The following is a 21,457-nucleotide window of genomic DNA, read 5'->3' as shown; positions in this document are numbered from 1 at the left end:
TGCACTGGTAGGGGGCATGGCCTGCAGGTATCAGCCCGCTGTGGGAGTGCCGCTCATCCCGGTCAGCTGAGCAACTGTGGACCTGCTCTCTGAGCAGCTACTCCCTGGTCCGGCATCTTCCATGAAATATTGAATCTGGAGCACTCACATCTCCATGGGACCTGGTTAGGGCCGGGCCCAGGGACAATAGCACTGAAAGGCAGCAGAGTAGGCATCAGTCCTTCAGCGACCACAAACCTGCCTCTCAGCCTCCGGGGTCAGCTCTGTGAGTTTGGCGGTGGCACTGCAAGGCCTGCAGGTGTCCAGAGGAGGTGGCAGAGAGCAAGGAGCAGGAACCTGGGGCAAGGAGGCAATGATTGCAGCCCGGGTTCCTGCCCATGGGCCTGGGGTTTGCAGTGGGAGCAGTCATTCATTCTGGTCAGCTGAGCAGTGCTCCCACTGTGGAAGTGCACTGACTACCGGGGGAAGCTCCTGCATTGAGTGTCGGCCCCTGGTGGTCAGTACACATCATAGCAACTGGTCAACCTGTCGTTCTGGTTGTTCTGCCATTTGGTTGCTAAGCTTTCATTATATAGGATGGGCAAGTTAAAAGGTCAATCATTTCTAGGTAAGAGGGCTTGAAGATTGTAATAAGTCTACATAAACTAATTTAAACATTGCTAAGCCAGATAAAATTGTACATTTATAATTCTGCAGCAGAGGCCAGCCTATAATACTATTTTATTTGTTTTTGACTGAAATTATATGAATTCTGATGTTGATATTAACTTCTGATTAACTGCTTATGAAATCATAGCATTTCTAGGGCTCATGGAGGCAAAAAAAATTGATAAGTTTTATAGGTATCAGGTTGCTCTCTAAGACACTGCAGAGCCAAGAAAGGCTAAGGCAGAGAGTTGCTGTCATCATGCACTTCTAACTGTGATTCTTTTTTAAAGCTTCATTGGGGTATAACAGATATATAGGAAATAGATATATAGGCTTTGATATATGTATTCATTGTGAAATAATCCCCACAATTAAACTAGTTAACACATCCATCAACTCACATAATTACCTTTTTGCATGTGTTCAATGGGAACACTTAAGATCTATCCTCTTAGCAAATTTCTAGTATACAATGCAGTATTGTTAATATAGTAACTACGCTGTACATTACATCACTGGAACTTATTCATCTTGCATTACTAAAACTTCGTGTCATTAACCAACATTTCCCTATTTCTCCTGCCCCTAACCCCTGGCAACTGCCATTCTACTTTGCTTCTATGAGTTCAATAATTTTAGATTCATATATGAGCAAGATCATACAGTATTTGCCGATCTGTGTCTGCCTTCCCCCCCCCCCCCCAACCCCTTACTTAACATAGTGTCTCAAATTATGGGGTTTTCTTCTTTTTTAAGGCCAAAGAATATTCCCTTATAGTGACTTTTAGAAGTCTTGAAGAGGGAAGCTACCAGGGCATTCAAAGCTTAGCAGAGAGATCATTTTCATCACTTAGAACATTAGCGACACTTAGGAAGTGCTCCCTTTCTTGTTATAATAGACTTGTTACTATCTGTCCTCCTCTCATTTGGGGGTACTTGGCTTTTCTCAACTGAGACAGAAACTGTTTTTTATCAAAACATTTATTAAACCTCAGAGTTGTGTAACTTATAAACTTGGCCACCATTCAGCTAAATTAGTGTAAGCGGGCATGGCTAGATATCAGGCTTCTGTAAAAATCTACAATTATATTTTTAAAAAAATTTATAACTGCTATTGTGACATTCATACAGACCCTAACAGCAAATATTTACCAACCCAAATTGTTTTCAAAACTAGGTTTTCTTTCTCACGGAGATGGATAGGAAGTAAAATAATTTAAATATATGGTCTTTCTATCTAGGTGTGTCATTATCCTAGGTAAATGGACAGGTTACTATGTTTAAGTTTCTTTATGGTAGTTATGGAAAAGAATTCCAGAAAAAGATGGGTAATTTTTTCCCTTTTCAGTTCTGCACAGCCTTGTGCTGGGCACATAGTAAACCTTTAATTATGTTTGCTTAAGGGTAACATCACCATCATCCTAACACTTTAAGCATTATCTTCAAATATGTAATGGGTAGTTGGACAGATGTACTTTTAGGCCCTTCAATTTCCAAGAGTCTATAATTGTGGGCTAATTTTCTACAACAGTCATTCCATATCACTTGGTTATTTAGTTATACTTTCCTGTTAAAAGTTTTAGAATCTCATGGGAACGTAAAAGGGTAGAGCCAATGTGGAAAACAGTATAGCAGTTCTTAAAAAATAAATAAACTAAAATAAACATAGAATTACTACATAATACAGCAATTTTAATTCCGAGTATATTCCAAAAAAGATTGAAAACAGAAACTGAAACAGATGTTTCTACACCTATGTTCATAACAGCATTATTCTCAATAGGCAAAAGGTAGAAGCAAAACAAGTGTTCATTGGTAGATGAATAGATCAACAAAATTGTGGTATATACATATATATGTGGGATGTAATTCAGTCTTAAATACGAAGGAAATGCTGACATATTCTACAACATGAATGAATCTCAAGATATTATGTTAAGTGAAATAAACCAACCACAAAAGGATAAATATTGTGTGATTCTACTTATGTGATGTACTTAGAGTAGTCAAACTCATAGAGACAGAAAGTGGAATGGTGATTGTCAGGGGCTGGGTGGAGGGACCAATGAGCAGCTATTGTTTTGTGGGTATGGGATTTCAGTTTGAGAAAGTGGAAAAGTTCTGGGGATGGATAACAGTGATGGTTGCACAACAATGCAAATATACTTAATGCCACTGAATTGTGCACTTAAAGATAGTTGAAATGTGGTCTGTATATTTTGCCACAATAAAAAATAAGCTTTTTAAAAAATAAATTTACTGTGCTTCTATGTAGAGAGACAAAAATCTGTGCGTGATTGATGTAATTTGAACACAGTAGAAAATGCAATTAATCATTATCTTGAAAAGACAGAGCTGTGAAAAGAACACAATCCTCAGAGCAGAAACATAGCACTGAACCTAAGCCTCATGCTTTTTACTTGTGTGACGATATCTAGTTGTCCACTTTAAGCTCTTAGGCAGGATTATGGCTCATGTACTCATGGCTCCTTGATTCTCTTTTAGATAAATGGGATAGATGGATATAATTGTCCCACAAATGGCTATTGGCTCTAATGGATAAATGGCTGGAAATATGGTTGCTCTTTTGTAGGCTCAATTGAACAAAACAACAGGGGGTATAATGAATTGGCCCCTCAGATCTCCATAATGATAATATCTCCCGCCAAGGGTTGTTGTGAAAACTAAATGAGGTGACATGTGTCACTCACTGTAAGCTCTCAGTTGGAATAGGTCATTATTTTAGTTATGCTTCCTAGCTTGGCTTAAGTATTAAATTTAGTTCCTTAAGGCAGGAAATTTAACCATGTAGTTCCCATCTTACTCTTCATTCTTTCCCTTAACCTCTTTCACTATCCCACAGAAATGAGGGCTGCCCAATACTGCTAGGACTTTGCTAATTTTAAACTCATGCACTTCCCAAAGTAATTTAGAAAAATTATGAAACCCACATACATTTTAAGTTGCCCTCTAAAAGTTTTCTCATAAGCTCAAGTAGCTGCAAATGATGTAATTTTAGGCTTATGGAAGATTTTATTTTAAAATTAAAAGTACTTTTTATCAATTTAAATGTTTCCAATAGATTCTAAAGATAATAGGTATCTGGCACTCACAACCATTGTATTACTTATCTATTGCTTTGTAATCAGCTGTCCACTTAGCTGAAAACAAGCATTTGCCTTCTCAGTTTTTCTGGGCCCGATTACTCAAGGTCTCTCACAAGATTGAAATCAAGGGGTTCATCTCATCTGGAGACTAAGGATAACCCACTTCCAAGTTCACTCACATGCATGTTGGCAGGGTTCAGTTCCTTTTGAGCTGTTAAACTGAGGCACTGGCTCTATGCCGGCCAATGGCCACCTGTGGCTCTCCATGGGGCAGTTTACAACATGACATCTGGCCTCCCTCAGAAAGACAGAGCGTGAAATAGAGAGAGAGTGAAGGTGAGAGAGAACAAAAGAGGATGCGCAAGACAGGATTTACATTCTTTCTGAAACCTAGTCTTGAAGTTGCATCCCATCACTTTTGCTGTGTGTGTACTCTGTTAGAAGCAAGTCATTAGGTCAGGCCCCTCTCAAGGGGATGGTTTACTCAGGGCAGGAACACCAGGGGGCAGAGATCATTGTGGTCCACTTTGCAGAGGCTGCCTATCATTGTTTTCAATTTTTAAAAATACATGAGCAACATCATCTTTAAGTATTAGGAAACCTATCATTTTTTTTTTCCTCCTTGAACTCCATTCCACTATGCTTCTCTGAATCTTGTTCTAATGTAATATATACTTACACTTGGAATTATTTTACCAATTTCCTTATTATACATCACTTTAGTATAGTTATGTATATACATAAAATTTTTAATGAAAAAATGTTATAACTGTATGGCTTTAAGAATTTTTTTCTAGGACAAGTTATCATACATTTATTATTAGTACTAGTAGTGCTAGTATTATGATTAGTATTGATCACAGCTCCATAAACATTTAATAATACTTGATAAGTAAGTATTAAATACAAAAAGTAAAATGCCATTGGAAATATTTAATGTGATAAAGCTGTTCATTTTTTTTCAGTTAGCTCATTTATCTTTTCTTAAGTATGACTTGTTCTAAGAATGAGTCAGGGCCACTAGGAAATGAGAGACTAATTATGTCATTAATGATAGTTCTTAAATGACTCATTTTTTGAGGGATCCATATTACACTATTAAGCCAATCTAAACATCATAGGCACATAGGTGGGATGATAAACGAGCAGACAAATGCTTCATAAATGATAGAGTCCAAGTAAAAAATTAATATGGATTTAAAGTATATAAAAAACTTTTGGGGAAAGTCAATGAAAATATTTTCTTGCAAGTCTGACGAAATGATTATGTAAGTATAAAACACCAATTTACCTCCTAACAGGACCAAAAAAATTCTGAAAAACTTTTCTCCACCCTAAAAGCACAGCAAAGATGCATTTGTGGAGGGCACAGCAGATAAAATTTGTAATAGAAGAGTTTCTCCCCAATCCTCACCAGCCCCAAATTTGTAAGAACCAGGAGGAATTAGAATTATCAACACTATAGAAGTACATTATTTTCCTGGCTCTTCTCTCCTGAAAGAGCATGCTCTGGCTCATTGTAAAGGGATTCCATTCTGCAGAGCTGCACTTGGACATGGGAGTGATGCAGTCAGCATCTTGCTCACACATGTGAGACAAAACTACAATTTCTGCATTTGGTTTTACATGGTGTGATGAACTGATGTGATGAACATGTCTGCACTGATTTGGAAATAAATGTGAAATGCTTTTATTTTCCAACTAGAACCCCAGTGCACAAAATCTGTACACAGGCAGGGTTCCTAGGCCTGGCTGGCGATCAGGGCCTATTGGGCCCTTCCGCTGCTGGCCAGGGCCTTCCTTCAGTCTGTGCCGCCCCCTGGTGGTCAGTGCACATCATAGCGAGTGATCAGTCTCCCGGTCAAACTCCTGTGGGGACAATTTGCATATTAGGCTTTTATATATATAGAAGATTATTGCCACTAACTCTTTCTTACCTAATCTCCTTCAGGCAAGGCAGCAGGACTATTGGTAAAAACAGTCTCTCTCATATGACAATGTGTGACACTTCAGTACTTACAAATATTAGTTACAAAGATAAGATCCCAGGAAAAGTTGGTGGGAATAATGCTATGGAATTTCATCAAAAAGTAGGTAATTCTTTTCAGTCTACAAATGGTAACTTTAAAGCCCTGCAGTTATCTTGTCTACACAACACGCTCTACTTCCCTTCTCATTGCAGACTTCTCTCTTTACCCCTCACTACACAGGCCAAGGGTTAAGACCAAGACTGAGCCTCTAATTGTACCTTAAACTAGATACAGGATGGGCTCCAGAACTAAGCTACACTAGTGAAAGTTATTCTCTAGCACTTTTTTCACTGCCTTCACTTAGAGGAGAAGCTGGCCTGAATAACCTGGTGAATATTTATAATAATAAAAGGGTAGTATGCTAATTAAACCAGATGTATTCTCGATGTCCTTCCTGATAAAGCCGGAGCCAGAGGGAAGCCAGCCCGGGTCCCGGGTGCCTACTGGTGACCAGAGGAGGGAAGCCTGGGTCCCAGGTGCTAGAGGTAAGCAGGTGTCAGCAGCCAGGAGATGGAAGGCCTACTCTTGAGTGAATTTTTACACATCAGACCTCTAATTTTCTAAATAATGAACTTAGAATTACAAGGATCTGTGACTTATAAAAGTGCTATACTCCAATGGACTTTGTCTCACCTATCTAAAACGAACTAAAGACATCTCCCCAGGAGAGGTCAGATGTATTGAAAATAACTTCCCCATATTCTAAACCTTAGTACTTTGGAAATTAGCAATCAGAATAAGCACAGACTATAATGGTAAGAAATTGTCTAGCCACTAAGCAAAACTGGCTAGGGCACTATTTTGCCTCTTTAAGAACAAACCTGAGAGCCTAAAATAGGCAATGATTTTGCTATGTCTTTTTGGACTAGAAAAAAACACTCCTCCCGAAACCGGTTTGGCATCGGTCTGTTGACTGAAAGGTCCTAGGTTCGATTCCAGTCAAGGGCATGTACATTGGTTGCGGGCACATCCCCAGTAAGGGGTGTGCAGGAGGCAGCTGATTGATGTTTCTCTCTCATTGGTATTTCTAGCTCTCTATCTTTCTCCCTTCCTCTCTGTGGAAAATCAATAAAATATATTTTTTTAAAAAGAATTTTTTTTTTTTAAAGCACTCCTTTTATTTATACAAATTGTGAAAATGCACATCTTTTGGGTGATTCAGTTAGAAAAAAGTGATTTCGCCGAAACCGGTTTAGCTCAGTGGATAGAGCGTCAGCCTGCTGTCTGAAAGGTCCTGGGTTCGATTCTGGTCAAGGGCATGTACTTTGATTGCGGGCACATCCCCAGTAGGGGGTGTGCAAGAGGCAGCTGATCGATGATTCTCTCTCATCGATGTTTCTAACTTTCTATACCTCTCTCTTCCTCTCTGTAAAAAATCAATAAAATATTTTTTTAAAGAAAAAAGTGATTTCATTTTCTCTAGATGGACACACTGAGCCAACCTTGTAAGCACCTGTCCCCTCTATTTGCTTGTAGTTTTCAGATTTGAGTTGTAAATGGAACCATCTGAAGTTATGCATATTTGTTGATTTATCAGCTATAAAAACGGAAATTTCAAATGGTTCAACTTAATAAATTTTATGTAAGTGTAATTAGCTAAATCATCCCATTAGTGAGAGACTTAGAACTAACTAGTCTTTCAGTATTGCATTGGAGTTTGGGTGCCATTAATCAAGAACATCTTTAAAATTATTAAATCAATTCATAGTGAAACAAAGTGAGTAAAAATAAAAATTGTTTATAAAAATAGCTCTGAAAAGATATGGCAGGAAGGCAAAGAATAAATGGTCTAAAAAAGTTAAGATTTTTAGAAAATGCCATTATGTATAATAACCCTAGGTCTTCTTTATGTAGTAAAATGCTATTTGAGAATTTAGAGATTTTAGTTTTCCAGATAAGATTCTAGTGAATTTCCAGTGTTTACTATTTTAGGCCAGGATGGGATACAGGATTATCTTCTCCGACAGGAGTTTATAGGTTTGATAAGTTGTTGGACATACTAAAAGATATATATATTTATTAGTAGCCTATCAACATTTTGTTTCAGTATATCTCTGATATAGACTCTAATAATATCAAGTGCAAAAGCAGAGATGGATTATATAGATTCCAGCTGACATGAAGAGTGTAAAGTTTCCTAACTATAAATGTCCTTTTATCATCTTACAAACCTTTAGAAAGAGCTAAGGCCATTTTGCTTCCTTGAGAATACAATTGTGTAGCCTCCGGATATATATATTCTATCAATTCCTGAATATAGGAAGCCCAAAACCTGTAACTTCCTTGCAACTTTCACTGGTTTTCCCAAAGGTATAGCATTGTGGAGAAGTTTTCTGAGAATTTACACATCTGTTTTTTCTCTTTAAATAAGTAGATCCTTTTTGTTGGAACGCTCTTAAGCAATCCAAGCATTCCCCTCTCGTCCCCCTTTCCACGGTGCAATTGAGTTGTTAATCATCATCTGAGGATAATTTTTTCCATCGCTGTTTGAGAGAGACATCGTGAGAGACACATGGAGTGGGGAGACAGAGAGGGAGGGAGATAGAGAGAGGGAGGGAGGAAGGGGGGGAGGAAGAGAGAAGGGGGTGATGAGAGAGGCACATCAACTGGTTGTCTCTTCGTGGGTGGGGAGCGATCCGAAACCCAGGTTTGTGCCCTTGACCAGGCGGGTGCTCACGCTCTAACCACTGAGTCGCCTAACCGATGAGTCACACAGGCCAGGGCCTGTGGTGCAATTTAAAGAACAGAGTAAGTCACTTAATTTCCTATTTTTAAGTGGCGGCTGATGATTTGCCGAATGGGTTATAGACCTTGTCTTCTGTTCCAAATATATGGATATATGGCACACGTGTGTGTGTGTGTGTGTGTGTGTGTGTGTGTGTGTGTGTGTGTTTTGGGGGGATAGAGACTGTTAAGACCCTAAATAAGAATGCTAAGTCGGTCAGGAGCTAACCAATCATTCATTCACGATAGCACAATTATTGGAAAATTCTAAAGGAAAGGTTCCAGGGGAAGACCTGATCAGTTTCGCCTGCTACTTGGGAGCGCACCATCTGGATCAAGCCATGCTCCCCAGCCGGCCCAGCTCCAGCGCGCTCCGCCGTTCGCACAGCGGCCTCGGGGCGGCCCGGGCTTCCTAGACGGCTCTGTGAGCGAGCCCCGCAGCGGCCAGAGGGGGGCGCCGTGGGCCCGGGAAACGCTGCAAATGCTTCTGGGGCTGTCGCTAGACAGAGTTTTTTGCGCCACCCCGTTGTCGCGTGCGCTCCGGGCTCCTGCCTTCTCCCGGGCTTCCTAGGCGGGGGCGCGGCTGGCGGCGGAGAGCCTTGGCCCCGCGCCGCCTGGGGCTGAGCTCCGGGAGCTCTGCGCGCAGCGGCGCGGCTCGGTCAGTGTCGTCCCGGCGGCAGCGGCTCCCCAGCGGCGCCTCCCCCAGGGCGGGGCGGGCCCCGATTCCCGGTGCAGCGACGAGTGGGCGGCCAGCGAGAAGCCCGCGGCCGGCGGCGGGGCGAGCGACAGGCGCGGAGACTCCAGCGGCGGGGCCCGCGGGGGGACCGGCGGCCGCCGCACTCGGAAGTGAACGGAGGCCCGGGAGTCGGAAGCCGGAGAGCAGATCAAAGAAGGAATCGGAGCCGAGGAGCGAGGCCGATCTGTCCGGACACGCCGCCCAGCGCGCCCGCCCGCCTGCCCGCCCGTCAGGTGCCGGCCAGGTAGCTCCGCTCCGCGCCCACAGGGCGCTCCTCCCGGCCCCTCCCCGAGCGCCCCGCGCGCGCGGAAGGAGCCGGGGCCCCGGCTGGACACGCCCGGCCGCTCGCACCCCGATCGCGGCGCCCTTGAGCTGAAGCTGCACCGCCGCCGCGCAGGTTCGCGAGCCGACCGGTCCGCCCGCCCGGGAGAGGCAGCGCCGTCCCACCCCGTGTCCTCTACACCCCGCGGCGGGCGGCGCGGCCACGGAGGCGCCGAGGAGGGGCGAGGCGCCGCCGGGCAGCGGCGTCCCTTCGGGGGAAAGGGCGCCCGAGAGGAGGCGTCGGCGCGGCGCGGAAGGCACGGCCCGCGATGGCAGCTGCCTAGCCCGGCGCGCGCGGAGCAGCCCGGAGCTGTGGCTGCCCAGACGGAGCGGGGCCGCGGGGGACGCCCGGCCCGGGAAGATGAGCGCGGAGGCGGGCGAGGGCATCACCTTCTCCGTGCCGCCCTTAGCGCACTCGGGCCTCTGCGCCCTGGCCGAGAGCGGCGGCTGCTGGAGGGGAGCGGCGGCGGCGGCCGAGGGCGAAGAGGACCAGCTGCCCCCGCCGCCCGCGGGCAGCTTCTGGAACGTGGAGAGCGCCGCTGCCGCCCCGGGCCCCGGGTGTCCCGCCGCCGCCGCCGCGGGGAGCAGCGCCGTCCGTTGCCGGGGCAACTCCGGCGGCGGGGGAGGCGGCCGGCGGACCACGGTGGCCTATGTGATCAACGAGGAGAGCCAGGGACAGCAGGTGGGGTCCGAGGCCGAGGCCCTGCAGAGCCTGCGGGAGGCGTGCGAGACGGTAGGCGCCACGCTGGAGACTCTGCATTTCGGGAAACTGGACTTTGGGGAGACCTCGGTGCTGGACCGTTTTTATAATGCAGGTGCGTATGCAACCCCTTCTTTGCCCATCCTCCACGGTCAGGGGCCGCTATGGGGGAGAAAATGCTTTTTTTTTTTTTTTTTTCTTTTTTTTTTTCTGGGCAGCAGGCATGCTTCCTATTTTACTTCTTGCTCCACCTCAGGGGCAGCGAGCGGGTGCTGGTGAGAGTGGGTGCTGGTGAGAGTGGGTGCTGGTGCAGGAGCCTGTGAGTATCTGTTCGCGGGACCCACTCACCCACGGCCCGGGCTGGAGCCCCGGATCCGCGTGGTCCTCACAGAACTTCTATTCATCAGCCCTGATCAGCCCTTCTCCACTCAGATTCTTGGTTTCTCTTCTGTTTGGTTTGGCCCGTGTTTATCCTATATATCTACCTGTGACTGTTAGATGACATTATCGATTATTTTTTTCTTCTGTGTAGTTTTGGGAGTACAGAAACCATGTAGCGAAGCCAGCCGCAGGAAAAGAGTGTATCTCTATGAATTTGCATGTCACTATCTCCCAAGTCATTTCTACCCACACAAGTTTAGTGGCTTGAATTTCCCCTCTGGTATCAGTGTGAACTTTCAAGTAACTACTTCCAAGAGTTAAAAACCTTGTCACTCACACTAAACTTGTGTGGCATCTTTTTAGGATTTCAGCGAAAGAACTAGGGTCTGATTTTATTACTCCGTATACCAGAATGGGCTGGATAGTGTGTAATTTAACATTGTTTAAAATGCTGATATGCTTATCTTAATAACTAAGACTAAAGTGGCCATTAAGATGATTGCTAGCATGATCTATAAAAAAATAGGTTTTCAACCTACCGCAGATTTCAGTGTTATTGCAGTTCTGTTGACTGAAGCAATTACTAGCTATGTTAGCAAATTTTAGAAATTAGAACATGTTACTGAAATTAACCTTTAGTGGCCGGTGCAACCAATGTTGAGAGCATATGCTTATTTATTTTTATAAGCATGGGCAGAAAATTTTATTTAATGGTGGTTTCAGACAATAAGGTTCTTGGCATTTGTGATCACATAAAACGTGTTATATTCCAATCTTGTTTTCTTCTGATTCTCTTCAATTTCTTCAAAACACCTGAAATAGACTTATGTCAGTTTTGGAATTCATCCAAAGCTGTCTATTTTAAGAACAAGAAGAACTTCATGTTAAGGAAGTCAGACTAAATAAACTAGGATTTTCTGGTTCTGGGTTTGTTTGTTTTTTACAATATTGGTCTTCATAAGTGAACATGTGTATAATATAGTGTAGCTTGGTTTTTGGGGTAGCTTCCTATAAAAATTACATAAACATAACTTTTCTAAAAACTACAATACTCTTATTTAGGGACTAGTGGCCCGGTTCATGAATTCATACATGGCGGTTGAGGGGACTGTCCCTCAGCCCAACCTGCACCCTCTCCAATCTGGGACTCCTCAGGGCATGTCCGAATGCTGGTTTAGGCCCGATCCCCAAACTGGCCATTGTATATCCCTCTTGAAATCTGGGACCACTGACCCCTAACTACTCACCTGCCTGCCTGATCTCCCCTAACCACTCTGCCTGCTGGCCTGCTCGCCCCCAACTGCCCCCCCTTGCCAGCCTGCTCGCCCCCAACTGCTCCCCCCCCCCCGCCTGCCTCCTTACCCCCTACAGCCCCCCTTGCCTGCCTGCTTGCCCCCAACTATCTCCTTTCCTGCTGGCCTGATCACCCCCAACTGCCCTCCCTTCCTAGCCTGATCACCCCTAACTGCCTCTGCCTCTGCCCTGCCACCATGGCTTTGTCTAGAAGGACATCAGGAAGGTCTGGTCTAATTAGCATATTACCCTTTTATTAATATAGATTATAATATAGATTATATTAATTTATATTCTTTATAAATTATATTACAAATATATTATATTATTTATATATTAGATTATATAAATTATGTAGATTTATTAATATAGATTATAATTTGGAAGAAGCTTCAAAGAATTGAAAGATATGTGAGGGAAACACTCAACCAAAATGCTTATTTTTACTGCACTCGTATATATTTTTTATGTGGCTCTATTAAAAAATCTTAAACTGTGAGCCTACCGGTATTTGAAAGTTTCCTAACAAGGTTCACTAACTGTTTATTCTCTGGAAAGAGGAGAAAGATTAGAAGGGACCTGACATTTGAACTGTAACTCATTTAATCCTCCAAACAAGCCAATCAAGGAAGTGCCTTCTTACTCTCCTTCTTAGCTGAGAAGACCAAGGGATCATAACCGGCTGCAAGTTTCAAGTGGAAACTAGTCAATGCCAGATTCCATGTCCGGTGGCTGACTAAAATGGTGTGCTTTGCCCTCGCTGCTTCCATTTAGCTGCGCTGATTTACCCGCAGGGTCAAGGGTAGCTCTCTGTCTTGGAATCATGTGGCAGGGAGCTGGCAGGGAACTTATGAGCCATTTGGGAACAGTGTGGAGTAGTGGGAAAGACTTGCTAGAAAGACCAGTGTTGCAGGCCATCTTGTCCCATTCCACCTGGAAGGTCTCCGCTTACCCTCTGCCTAGGTGAGTGAATGAACTTTGAGCCCTCTCATTCAGCATGAAGATGTGACAGAGGTATCAGTTTTGTCCAAACCCTTTGTTTTTCTGAACTGAGGACTGCTGAGTTTGATGGTAGTCCAACTTTTCTTCTGATTTCTAAGAGATCAAATGCTCCTCCTCCATCAGGATTCAGCAGTTTTCTGTGAAGGGCCAGATAGTTTAGACTTCGCAGGACGTCTCTCTCACTTTTCAGCTGTGCAGTTGTTACACAGGAGCAGCCATACACAATACCTAAACAAATGATCATGGCTGTAGTCCAATGAACTTGATTAATGGACACTGATACTGGAATTTTATATATTTCACAAAACATAACACCCCCCCCCCCTTTTTGTTTTTCTCTTTTCTCACCACCCATTAAAAAATGTAAAAAGCATTCTTAGATTGTAAGCTGTACAAAAACAGGCCTGGCAGGATTTTGGTCCCTGGGCCACGCTGACCTTTGTTCTACATCCGCCCCCTCCAGTTGAAAGCTGAATCGTTATGATATACTGGTAGTGGGAAGAGTACTGCTCTTCAGCTTAGATCTGAGTTTTTATCCTGGCTCTGTTCTGAACCATGTAATTCATCTCCTTCAAAAGGCTTATAAAATTGACCAGGGATTGGCATGGAAGATTGAATTAAATTTCTGATTTCCCTCATTCAATCCTATAAAGTTGCAAAGGCAAGGCAGTGTGGTGTGAGCATTGGAACAAGAGTTTCAAGATCTGGATTGTGGTCCTTGGTTCTTCTCTGATTGGAAGCAAGTCATTTAAAATCTCAAAACGAGCCGAAACCGGTTTGGCTCAATGGATAGAGCATCAGCCTTCGAACTGAAAGGTCCCAGGTTCAATTCCGGTCAAGGGCATGTACCTTGGTTGCCAGCACATCCCCAGTAGGGGGTATGCAAGAGGCAGCTTGTCGATGTTTCTCTCTAATCGATGCTTATCTCTCATCGATATTTCTAACTCTTTATCTCTCTCCCTTCCTCTGTGTAAAAAATCAATAAAATATATTAAAAAATAAAAAATAAAATAAAATAAAATCTCAAAACGAGTGGAGGGTTGGAATAAAAGCTTTCTGAGATTCCCTTCAGCTCTCAATTTCTATACTTTAAAATTATAACATTATTAATACAAAATGAATAGTTTTAGTCTGTGTACTTGTGTATATACCATGTTCCTGGCCCCAACGAGTGGAGAGTTGGTGGGGAGGGGAGATTGAAAGCCTGGCTGTAGCGGGGCCTCTGAGAGGATTCCCAGAGAATGCCTTGGGTTCCCAAGAAATGCATTCTGGAATCAGATGGGTGGATGTGGTGGGCTTGGGGGTGGGGGAATTAGAAGTGACACCTGATCTGAGATAGGAGGGTAAGCAAGGACAACTTAAGGAGGGCCTCAACATTTAAAAGAAATGTTGGTGTTCAAATAGCTCAACTTCATGGCATGAGGAAGAACTTAAAGTTTGGTTGCATTTTCACAAGCTTCTTCTATGTATGTGTACACTGGTGTGTTTTTTAAAGAATAGATTACAGTTAAAGGTTTTCATTGATTTTCCCTGTTTGACCGTTAAAGTGTAATCTGGTTTGTTTTTTAACTACATTTGTCACTCTCTCATTCCTGTTCTGAAGGAAACTAATATTCTATCAAAGCTTTTTACAAAAATATATCATATTTATATATACACAAGACTATCACTCAGATGGCAAATGCCAAGTTAATATTTCAAGTCCCTTACATTGTAAATTTCTAGGAAAGCTAAGAGTTGTCAGTGATACAGATGTTAGTTATACAGAGCTATTCCACTCAGTTACACAGACCCCCACTTGGCAGGGTCTCAAAAAAAATTTTAATGAACATTAGTTCTTTGAAGTATAGCTAGAATAGGCTTTTATTAACCAGCCATTTTACTTATAATAAAAATTAAACAATAAAGTAGTTATATTCACTAATCCAGGTTAAGAAATTTAGGTTGGAACCAGGAGCTCATTTTGCCTTAGAACTAGTATTATTCATGGTGGTTAGGCTCTAGTACTATCCTAGAAGAAGCCGTGTTAACTTAGTATCTTGAAGTATGAAACCCATTCACTGTTAAACATTCAGGAAAATTATGTTACTGAAACCTAAAACTGGCACTTTCAATACACCTGTGCTTGAGTTAGAATCAGTAACTTTTGCTTTTATCTATCTTCCGGTAGCATATTGGCCAGCAACCTCACTTTGGATTGGTGGTGATGACAGCAGGGGCTGTGATGAGGACTGGAACAAAAAATTGGCATAAGCTTAGAATAAAGGCTAGCTTTTTGCATATAGTAAATGTATGGAGAAACTCGTTGTTTATTATTTTGCCCCTATTTCTCCACGGATGAGTGAACACTATCATGCCAATCAACAGAGTAGTGTTTGATCTATAAACTACCTCCAGCATCTTCCCACCTTTCAGTCACTGTTTCTTCACCGAAGAAACAAGCCTTAGCAAAATTTTCAAAAGAGCCAACATAAAAAAAGAGATTTAAAAAATATATCCCAGTGGTGCTCTGCACATGTTTTTCCTCTGGCCTTTTGACTTTTTTGCTAGCTTGCCATTACCCACCCTCTGTGAACCCAAAACTCTGTGTTTCCTTTTGCTTTCTTGAAGGCAAAATTATAATTTGCCAACAAGAAGTTTACTAGAAGGCTGGAAAGAAAAGCAAAACTAAGAGGGAAACTCCAAAGGACAAAAGTAAGTTTGTTTTTAGGTCATCCATTTCTTACTCTAACTAGTCAACTGCAGATTGTCGTGACTGACCCTGCTCTCCAGGCTCTTGGGATTCTGGTTTCTTCCCTCAACCCCATCTCTGGTGGCCTGCGCAAGACATTCACCAGTTGGTAGTTCAAGATGGTTCCACTTGTAGGTGAGGCCTCGTTATAAATGCAGCATGGCCTTGTCTCACCTGTGGCCTTGGCTGGTGCCAGCCTTCTGGGAGTTTTGTGCTGCAGGTCAGTTCCTCTCTTGCGCTGTAGGGACTGTCCCCTGCTTCCTGTTTTGGAGGCCCGTTAGAGGCCCCTGCAGTTCCTGTTTCTGGTCTGCAGGATACAGTTGGTTCACAGCTTCTTTGTGGAGCAACGAGAGATTGACAATCACAAAGCCCAGTGAATGTGTAAGTCACCACCAGTAGATCCCAGCTATTTACTTTCCAAGTAAGTTGCCCCAGGTAGTCCCTTCAAACACTGCCCCAACTGACAGGGGGCAAGGTGAAAGTTGAGAATGTGGTAAATGAAGGGAGTAGACTAGGGGTGTCGAACTCAATCAGAGAAGGGGCCAAAATCTAAAATCCAGCCTAAATCGTGGGCCGAAAGGTTTACTGAACAGTCATAAACTGTCATTGTGATGGAAACGCAGCGGAGTGCAGTGATGACAGCGCGGTGCGGGCCACATTGCAAGGCCTGGCGGGACGGATTTGGCCCGCGGGCCTTGTGTTTGACACATGTGGAGTAGACAGTTGCAGGAACCCACAGCTATGTGGATATCAGGAAGAAAGTAGAAAACCACAGCCTTGGGAAAGGAAGGTGTACTTTTTTCTTCCTTTCTTCCTTCTTTCTTTTTTTTTTTTTTTTTTTTTTTTTTTTTTGAGTAAGTGGAAGTGGGGAAGAGGGGGAAGAGAGAGAAACATGGATTTGTTGCCATCCACTCACACTCAACCGGGGCAGAGGATCAAGCCTGCAACTGAAGTACATGCCCTTGACCAGGAATCAAACTTGTGACCCTTTGGTCACTAGGCTGATGCTCTAACCACTGTCCAGGGCTCCTTTCTTTTCTTTCTTTTTTTAAAAAATATATCTTATTGATTTTTTACAGAGAGGAAGGGAGAGGGATAGAGAGTTAGAAACGTCGATGAGAAACATCAATTAGCTGCCTCATGCACTCCTCCTATTGGGGATGTGCCTATAACCAAGTTACATGCCCTTGACCGGAATTGAACCTGGGACCCTTTAATCCGCGGGCCGATCGATGCTCTATCCACCGAGCCAAATTGGCTAGGGCTCTTTTATTTTCTTAATGTAGATTCATGAAATTGCTCTGACATATAAATTTAGCAAGTGGCCTTAAATTAATGGGGTAAGTGGAACATTTGTGGAATCAAGTGTGATAACTAAGATAATTGTCCTTCTCAAAATCTTATCTAGAAAACAGCTTTGCCATCCCATAATTTGGGTATAGATAAGTGGGGAAACTGGAAACCCTTATTTTCAGGGAGCAAAATTAATTTTGCAAATTTTATTATGGCATAAAAGATAAAATAGGAAAGCAAAACAAAATTACAAATTATTTAAAAATCCCCTGGTGATTCTAATAATTGGTTTTTTTTTAGTTGCTTTAATATATTGGCTTTTCTCTCTGGCTGGAGATATTGACTAAAGATGTTGATCAAAATATGTATCAAATTATTGGAGAGGGAGAAAGGGCATGAGACAAACTGATTTTTAAAAAAATTATCACCAGAGGATATGTTTTACTGATTTTTAGAGAGACAGGAAGGAAGAGTGAGAGAGAAACATCGATCAGTTGCCTTCCTTACATACCTTGACCAGGATTGAACCTTCAACCTTTTTTTTTGGTGTACAGGACAATGCTCCAACCAACTGAGCCTTCCGACCAGGGCAGAGTTGATTTTTAAAGTTTTTTCTAATAATTCCAAAAAGTGTTTAAAGTGAGTACTTCCTTCTATGTGAGTTTTATTTTGTAGTGTTGTTGTTTTCCCCAAAGAAAGTATAAAAAAAACTTAAAGATGCATAGCCTAGGCCAGTGGTCGGTAAACTCATTAGTCAACAGAGCCAAATATCAACAGTACAACGATTAAAATTTCTTTTGAGAGCCAAATTTTTTAAACTTAAACTTCTTCTAACGCCAATTCTTCAAAATAGACTCGCCCAGGCCATAGTATTTTGTGGAAGAGCCACACTCAAGGGGCCAAAGAGCTGCATGTGGCTTACGAGTCACAGTTTGCCAACCACAGGCCTAGGTTAATTGTGATAATCTTCTTATGGGAGGCAGAAGGAGGAATATATAAATGTTAACAGAGTCCTCTACTAAAAAGCATAATAAAGCAGATCTGTGTAACTTAAATGCCACAGAAATTGTACAGGGTAATAGTAAACATTCCACTACAAGCAAACCTTCTCTGTTATAGTAGGTAATCAACAATGAGGAAAGAAACTGCCTTTGGTTATGATTCATACAGGAAGGAAGTTATAATCCTTTGTACAGCAGATCTCTAAAAATGGTTGTGACCAATTATATTAGTATTTTGCAACACTGTAGTCTCTTTGAAGAATTCTCAAGAGACAGAAACATGGGAAGAGCTGAAATGTCAGGTCATCTATTCATTGACTCCAAAACGTATAAGACCATGTACTCACCTAAGCCAGAGAATTCATACTCCTTGAAAAATCTTGGTTACTCCTATTTCTTACTTAAGAGTCATCCAATGAGAATAAGTAAACCCAGGGTTTTACCTGTTAACTATTCCTTCATGTCACATTCAAGTTTTCTAATTTGTTTATTGTGACAAATATTATCTTAGACCTGAGGCATCCAGGAGCAGGAGTGGGATTCTTCTGTCCAGGGGCCATAGCTTTTACCTCCAGTTAGGTATTCCCCAATTTATAGTTTGGTGCAGGTGATTTTATGTGGCTATATCAGAATGATAATATAAATGTATGTTGTCCTCTACAGAGTAGTACTCTTTTGATCATTTTATTATCTCCATTCAGTAAATAAAGATGGCCATATAATCCTATATAATAAAACCCTAATATGCAAATTGAAAGGCAGAACAACTGGTCGCTATGACATGCACTGATCGCCAGGGAGTTGTCCCCTGGTGGTCAATGCACTCCCACAGGACTAGTGCCACTTGGCCAGAAGCCGGGCTCACTGCTGGCGAGCACAGCGGTGGTGGCAGGGGCCTCTCCTGTCTCAATGGCAGGGCTAAGGACCCTGAGGGGGATGTCCAACTGCCAGCTTAGAGGAGAGGGCCTAAGCCGGTGGTCGGACATCCCCATTGGGGTCCTGGACTGTGAGAGGGTATAGGCTAGGTTGAGGGACCACCCTCCCTGCCCCCAAGTGCACAAATGTGCATCAGGCCTCTAGTTATCTATATTTGACAGTTGAGGAAACTCCTCCTTGGAAGTGGTTGAGTAGGAGTCCAACTCAGGTCTTCTGACTTCCAAATAATTAATGTGTTTTCCCCCACTATACCACACTTCTCCCCTGCAGGGAAAAATATTTTGAAGTACATATGCTGCTCAAGAGGATCAGTTCTAGCATCTTGGTTCATGTACCATTATTGTGAGGAAGAGTCACAGTAGTGACACTTAAGTGCCCTTTTTTTTTAAACAAATTTCACTGATTTCTTATTAACTGTCTTGTAAAGTAATCCATCAGTAAACTGACTTTGTTATTTCTCTGTCAATACCAAAAAAGGTCTACAGCCTAGACTGAGTACTGGTTGCCAGTTTATTGCCTGGAGCTATTAAACTGGGCTTCCTGCAGGCAAGTCTTAGGCTATTTCTGGGCATGGTAGTAGGGTAGACTGCCAAGAGACAGACCAAGCTTTCTCTGGAGTAAGCCAGAGAGCTGAGTTGACAGCACAACCCAGGAAGACTTCTTTTCCTTGGTTCCCTGAGAAATTCAACCTCCCCGAGCCTGATTCATTTTTCTCTAGTGTTAGAGTATATTCCCAGTAATTCAGTTCTATAAGCACGTATTCATTGCCTGTGATGTGCCTTTTACTATGATAATTACAGAAAAATTACAAAAGAAATGACATATCTATGAATGATAGAGATTTATGAAATATGTTTCCATGGGAAAAATTGATGCTAAAGAAGAAGTCAGGATGAACTACCTGTACTCTCAATCCAATTGATTCTTTTTTTAAAATCTTTAATTTTTTTTAAGTTATGAAGCATTTCAGTCTTACTGTATATAAAATAGTATATAGCACTCATGCATTCACTACATAAATATAATAGCTGTTAAACATTGAGATTTGTTTTTCTTTTCTCCCTCTTTCTTTTAGAGAACTAAATAATTCTGGATAAAACTGAAAGCTCCTTTCTACCACATCAGTTTTCCTTCCTATGAAAGTGTTCCTTCATCAGAAGTACTAAGTTATCATTTTCAGAAATCTAAAATCATGGCTCTCTAAAATGTGAATAAATGGCAAAAATTTAATTTAACTAGCTATTATTAAATGAGAAAACCACTAAGATATTAAAATTATTTCTAAGGAGAATTTGAAGAGCTGCTGTCATATACACCCACAATCAGGAATGCTGAAATGAATTTGCTAATTGATGCAAAACTGAATAATGCCTGTAAGGCAATTCTATAAGTATAGATGTTGGAGTCTTCTTTTCTACACGGGGGAAATCAATTGTATCTACCAAGTAATATTCATTTGTATTGCTGTGACAGGAGTTATTTGCATTGCTGTAGGTTTTGTGCAACTTAATGTTTACCCCAACAGCACTGTAAAATGGTCCTTTCACTAGGACAATCAAAGGTGCAAATCCTTTTTAAAATCAGGTATTTCCTAGAGGATGTGCTACACAAAGCCCAGACCTCTACAGAAAGGATACCCACTACTCTCTTTTGCCGATTCCCAAGTCTTTGACAACTTTTCTTCATAGTAGTCATTTTTCATCAGGCTCTGTTCCTGTGTTTTTCTCAAGTGGTCTTACCCAACCTGACTTAAAGGGCCTGTGACTGTGAGAGGATGCAGGTTGGGCTGAGGGCACCCCCTCCGGAGTGCACGAATTTTGTGCACTGGGCTTCTAGTATTATAAAAAGGGCTTGCAAATTGATGTGAAATTCCATATGCCAAATAGTATATTACTTTAGTCTTGTAATCTGATCTACACACATGAACAATATGCATTACGATGTGCTGTACCAATCAGTGGACACACTTGATTTTATTCTTTAAAACAGCTCCATGAGGCCGATAGCATCAGAAGATCAATTTTAGATATAGGGAACTGTGACTCTGCAAGATTTATTAACTTTCCCAGTCATATTGCTATAAGGGGTAGAGCCAACTTTTGATTCCCAACCTGATTTCATAGTTTGTTCCTTTATAGCACATGTGTCAAACACAAGGCCCGCGGGCCAAATCCGTCCTGCCAGGCCTTGCAATGTGGCCCGCACCGCGCTGTCATCACTGCACTCCGCTGCGTTTCCATCACAATGACAGTTTATGACTGTTCAGTAAACCATTCGGCCCGCGATTTAGACTGGATTTTAGATTTTGGCCCCTTCTCTGATTGAGTTCGACACCCCTACTTTATAGCTATGTTCTCCTATCTCCCAGAAATAAATTTTCTATTTGAAAATACTTAATTGTCTTTAATACCAGGGTTACAATATTATCAGTAGACATTCATTGACTAAGAATATTTTTCTAAAGTCTGTACAAAGTTAAGTTAAAAGAGTGCTATTTCTGCATTTTATGATCATATAGTCTACCTCATTGAGTTCAACAATTCAATAAATATTG

At 42.3% G+C, this 21,457-nt stretch overlaps 1 protein-coding gene across 2 annotated transcripts in view; it reads left to right on the top strand.

Annotated features, from left to right (window-relative positions):
- The first annotated feature begins 9,370 nt into the window (after positions 1–9,370).
- The window catches only part of MAP3K5 (mitogen-activated protein kinase kinase kinase 5), a 156,437-nt gene continuing 144,350 nt past the window's right edge, over positions 9,371–21,457 (top strand). The window contains exon 1 of one of the 2 annotated variants that reach the window (XM_036414285.2): positions 9,371–10,381. In XM_036414285.2, coding sequence (XP_036270178.1) covers positions 9,928–10,381 — 454 coding nt within the window. In that variant the 5' untranslated portion in view covers positions 9,371–9,927. The remainder of the gene's footprint in view (positions 10,382–21,457) is intronic. The other variant, XM_036414287.2, reaches the window with a different exon arrangement.

This window comes from Pipistrellus kuhlii, unplaced genomic scaffold, assembly GCF_014108245.1.
Source record: "Pipistrellus kuhlii isolate mPipKuh1 unplaced genomic scaffold, mPipKuh1.p scaffold_m20_p_5, whole genome shotgun sequence".
In the NCBI taxonomy this organism is placed as follows: domain Eukaryota; kingdom Metazoa; phylum Chordata; class Mammalia; order Chiroptera; family Vespertilionidae; genus Pipistrellus; species Pipistrellus kuhlii.
The sequence above is the reverse complement of the archived record's forward strand: the minus strand, read 5'-3'. Positions and strand labels throughout refer to the sequence as shown.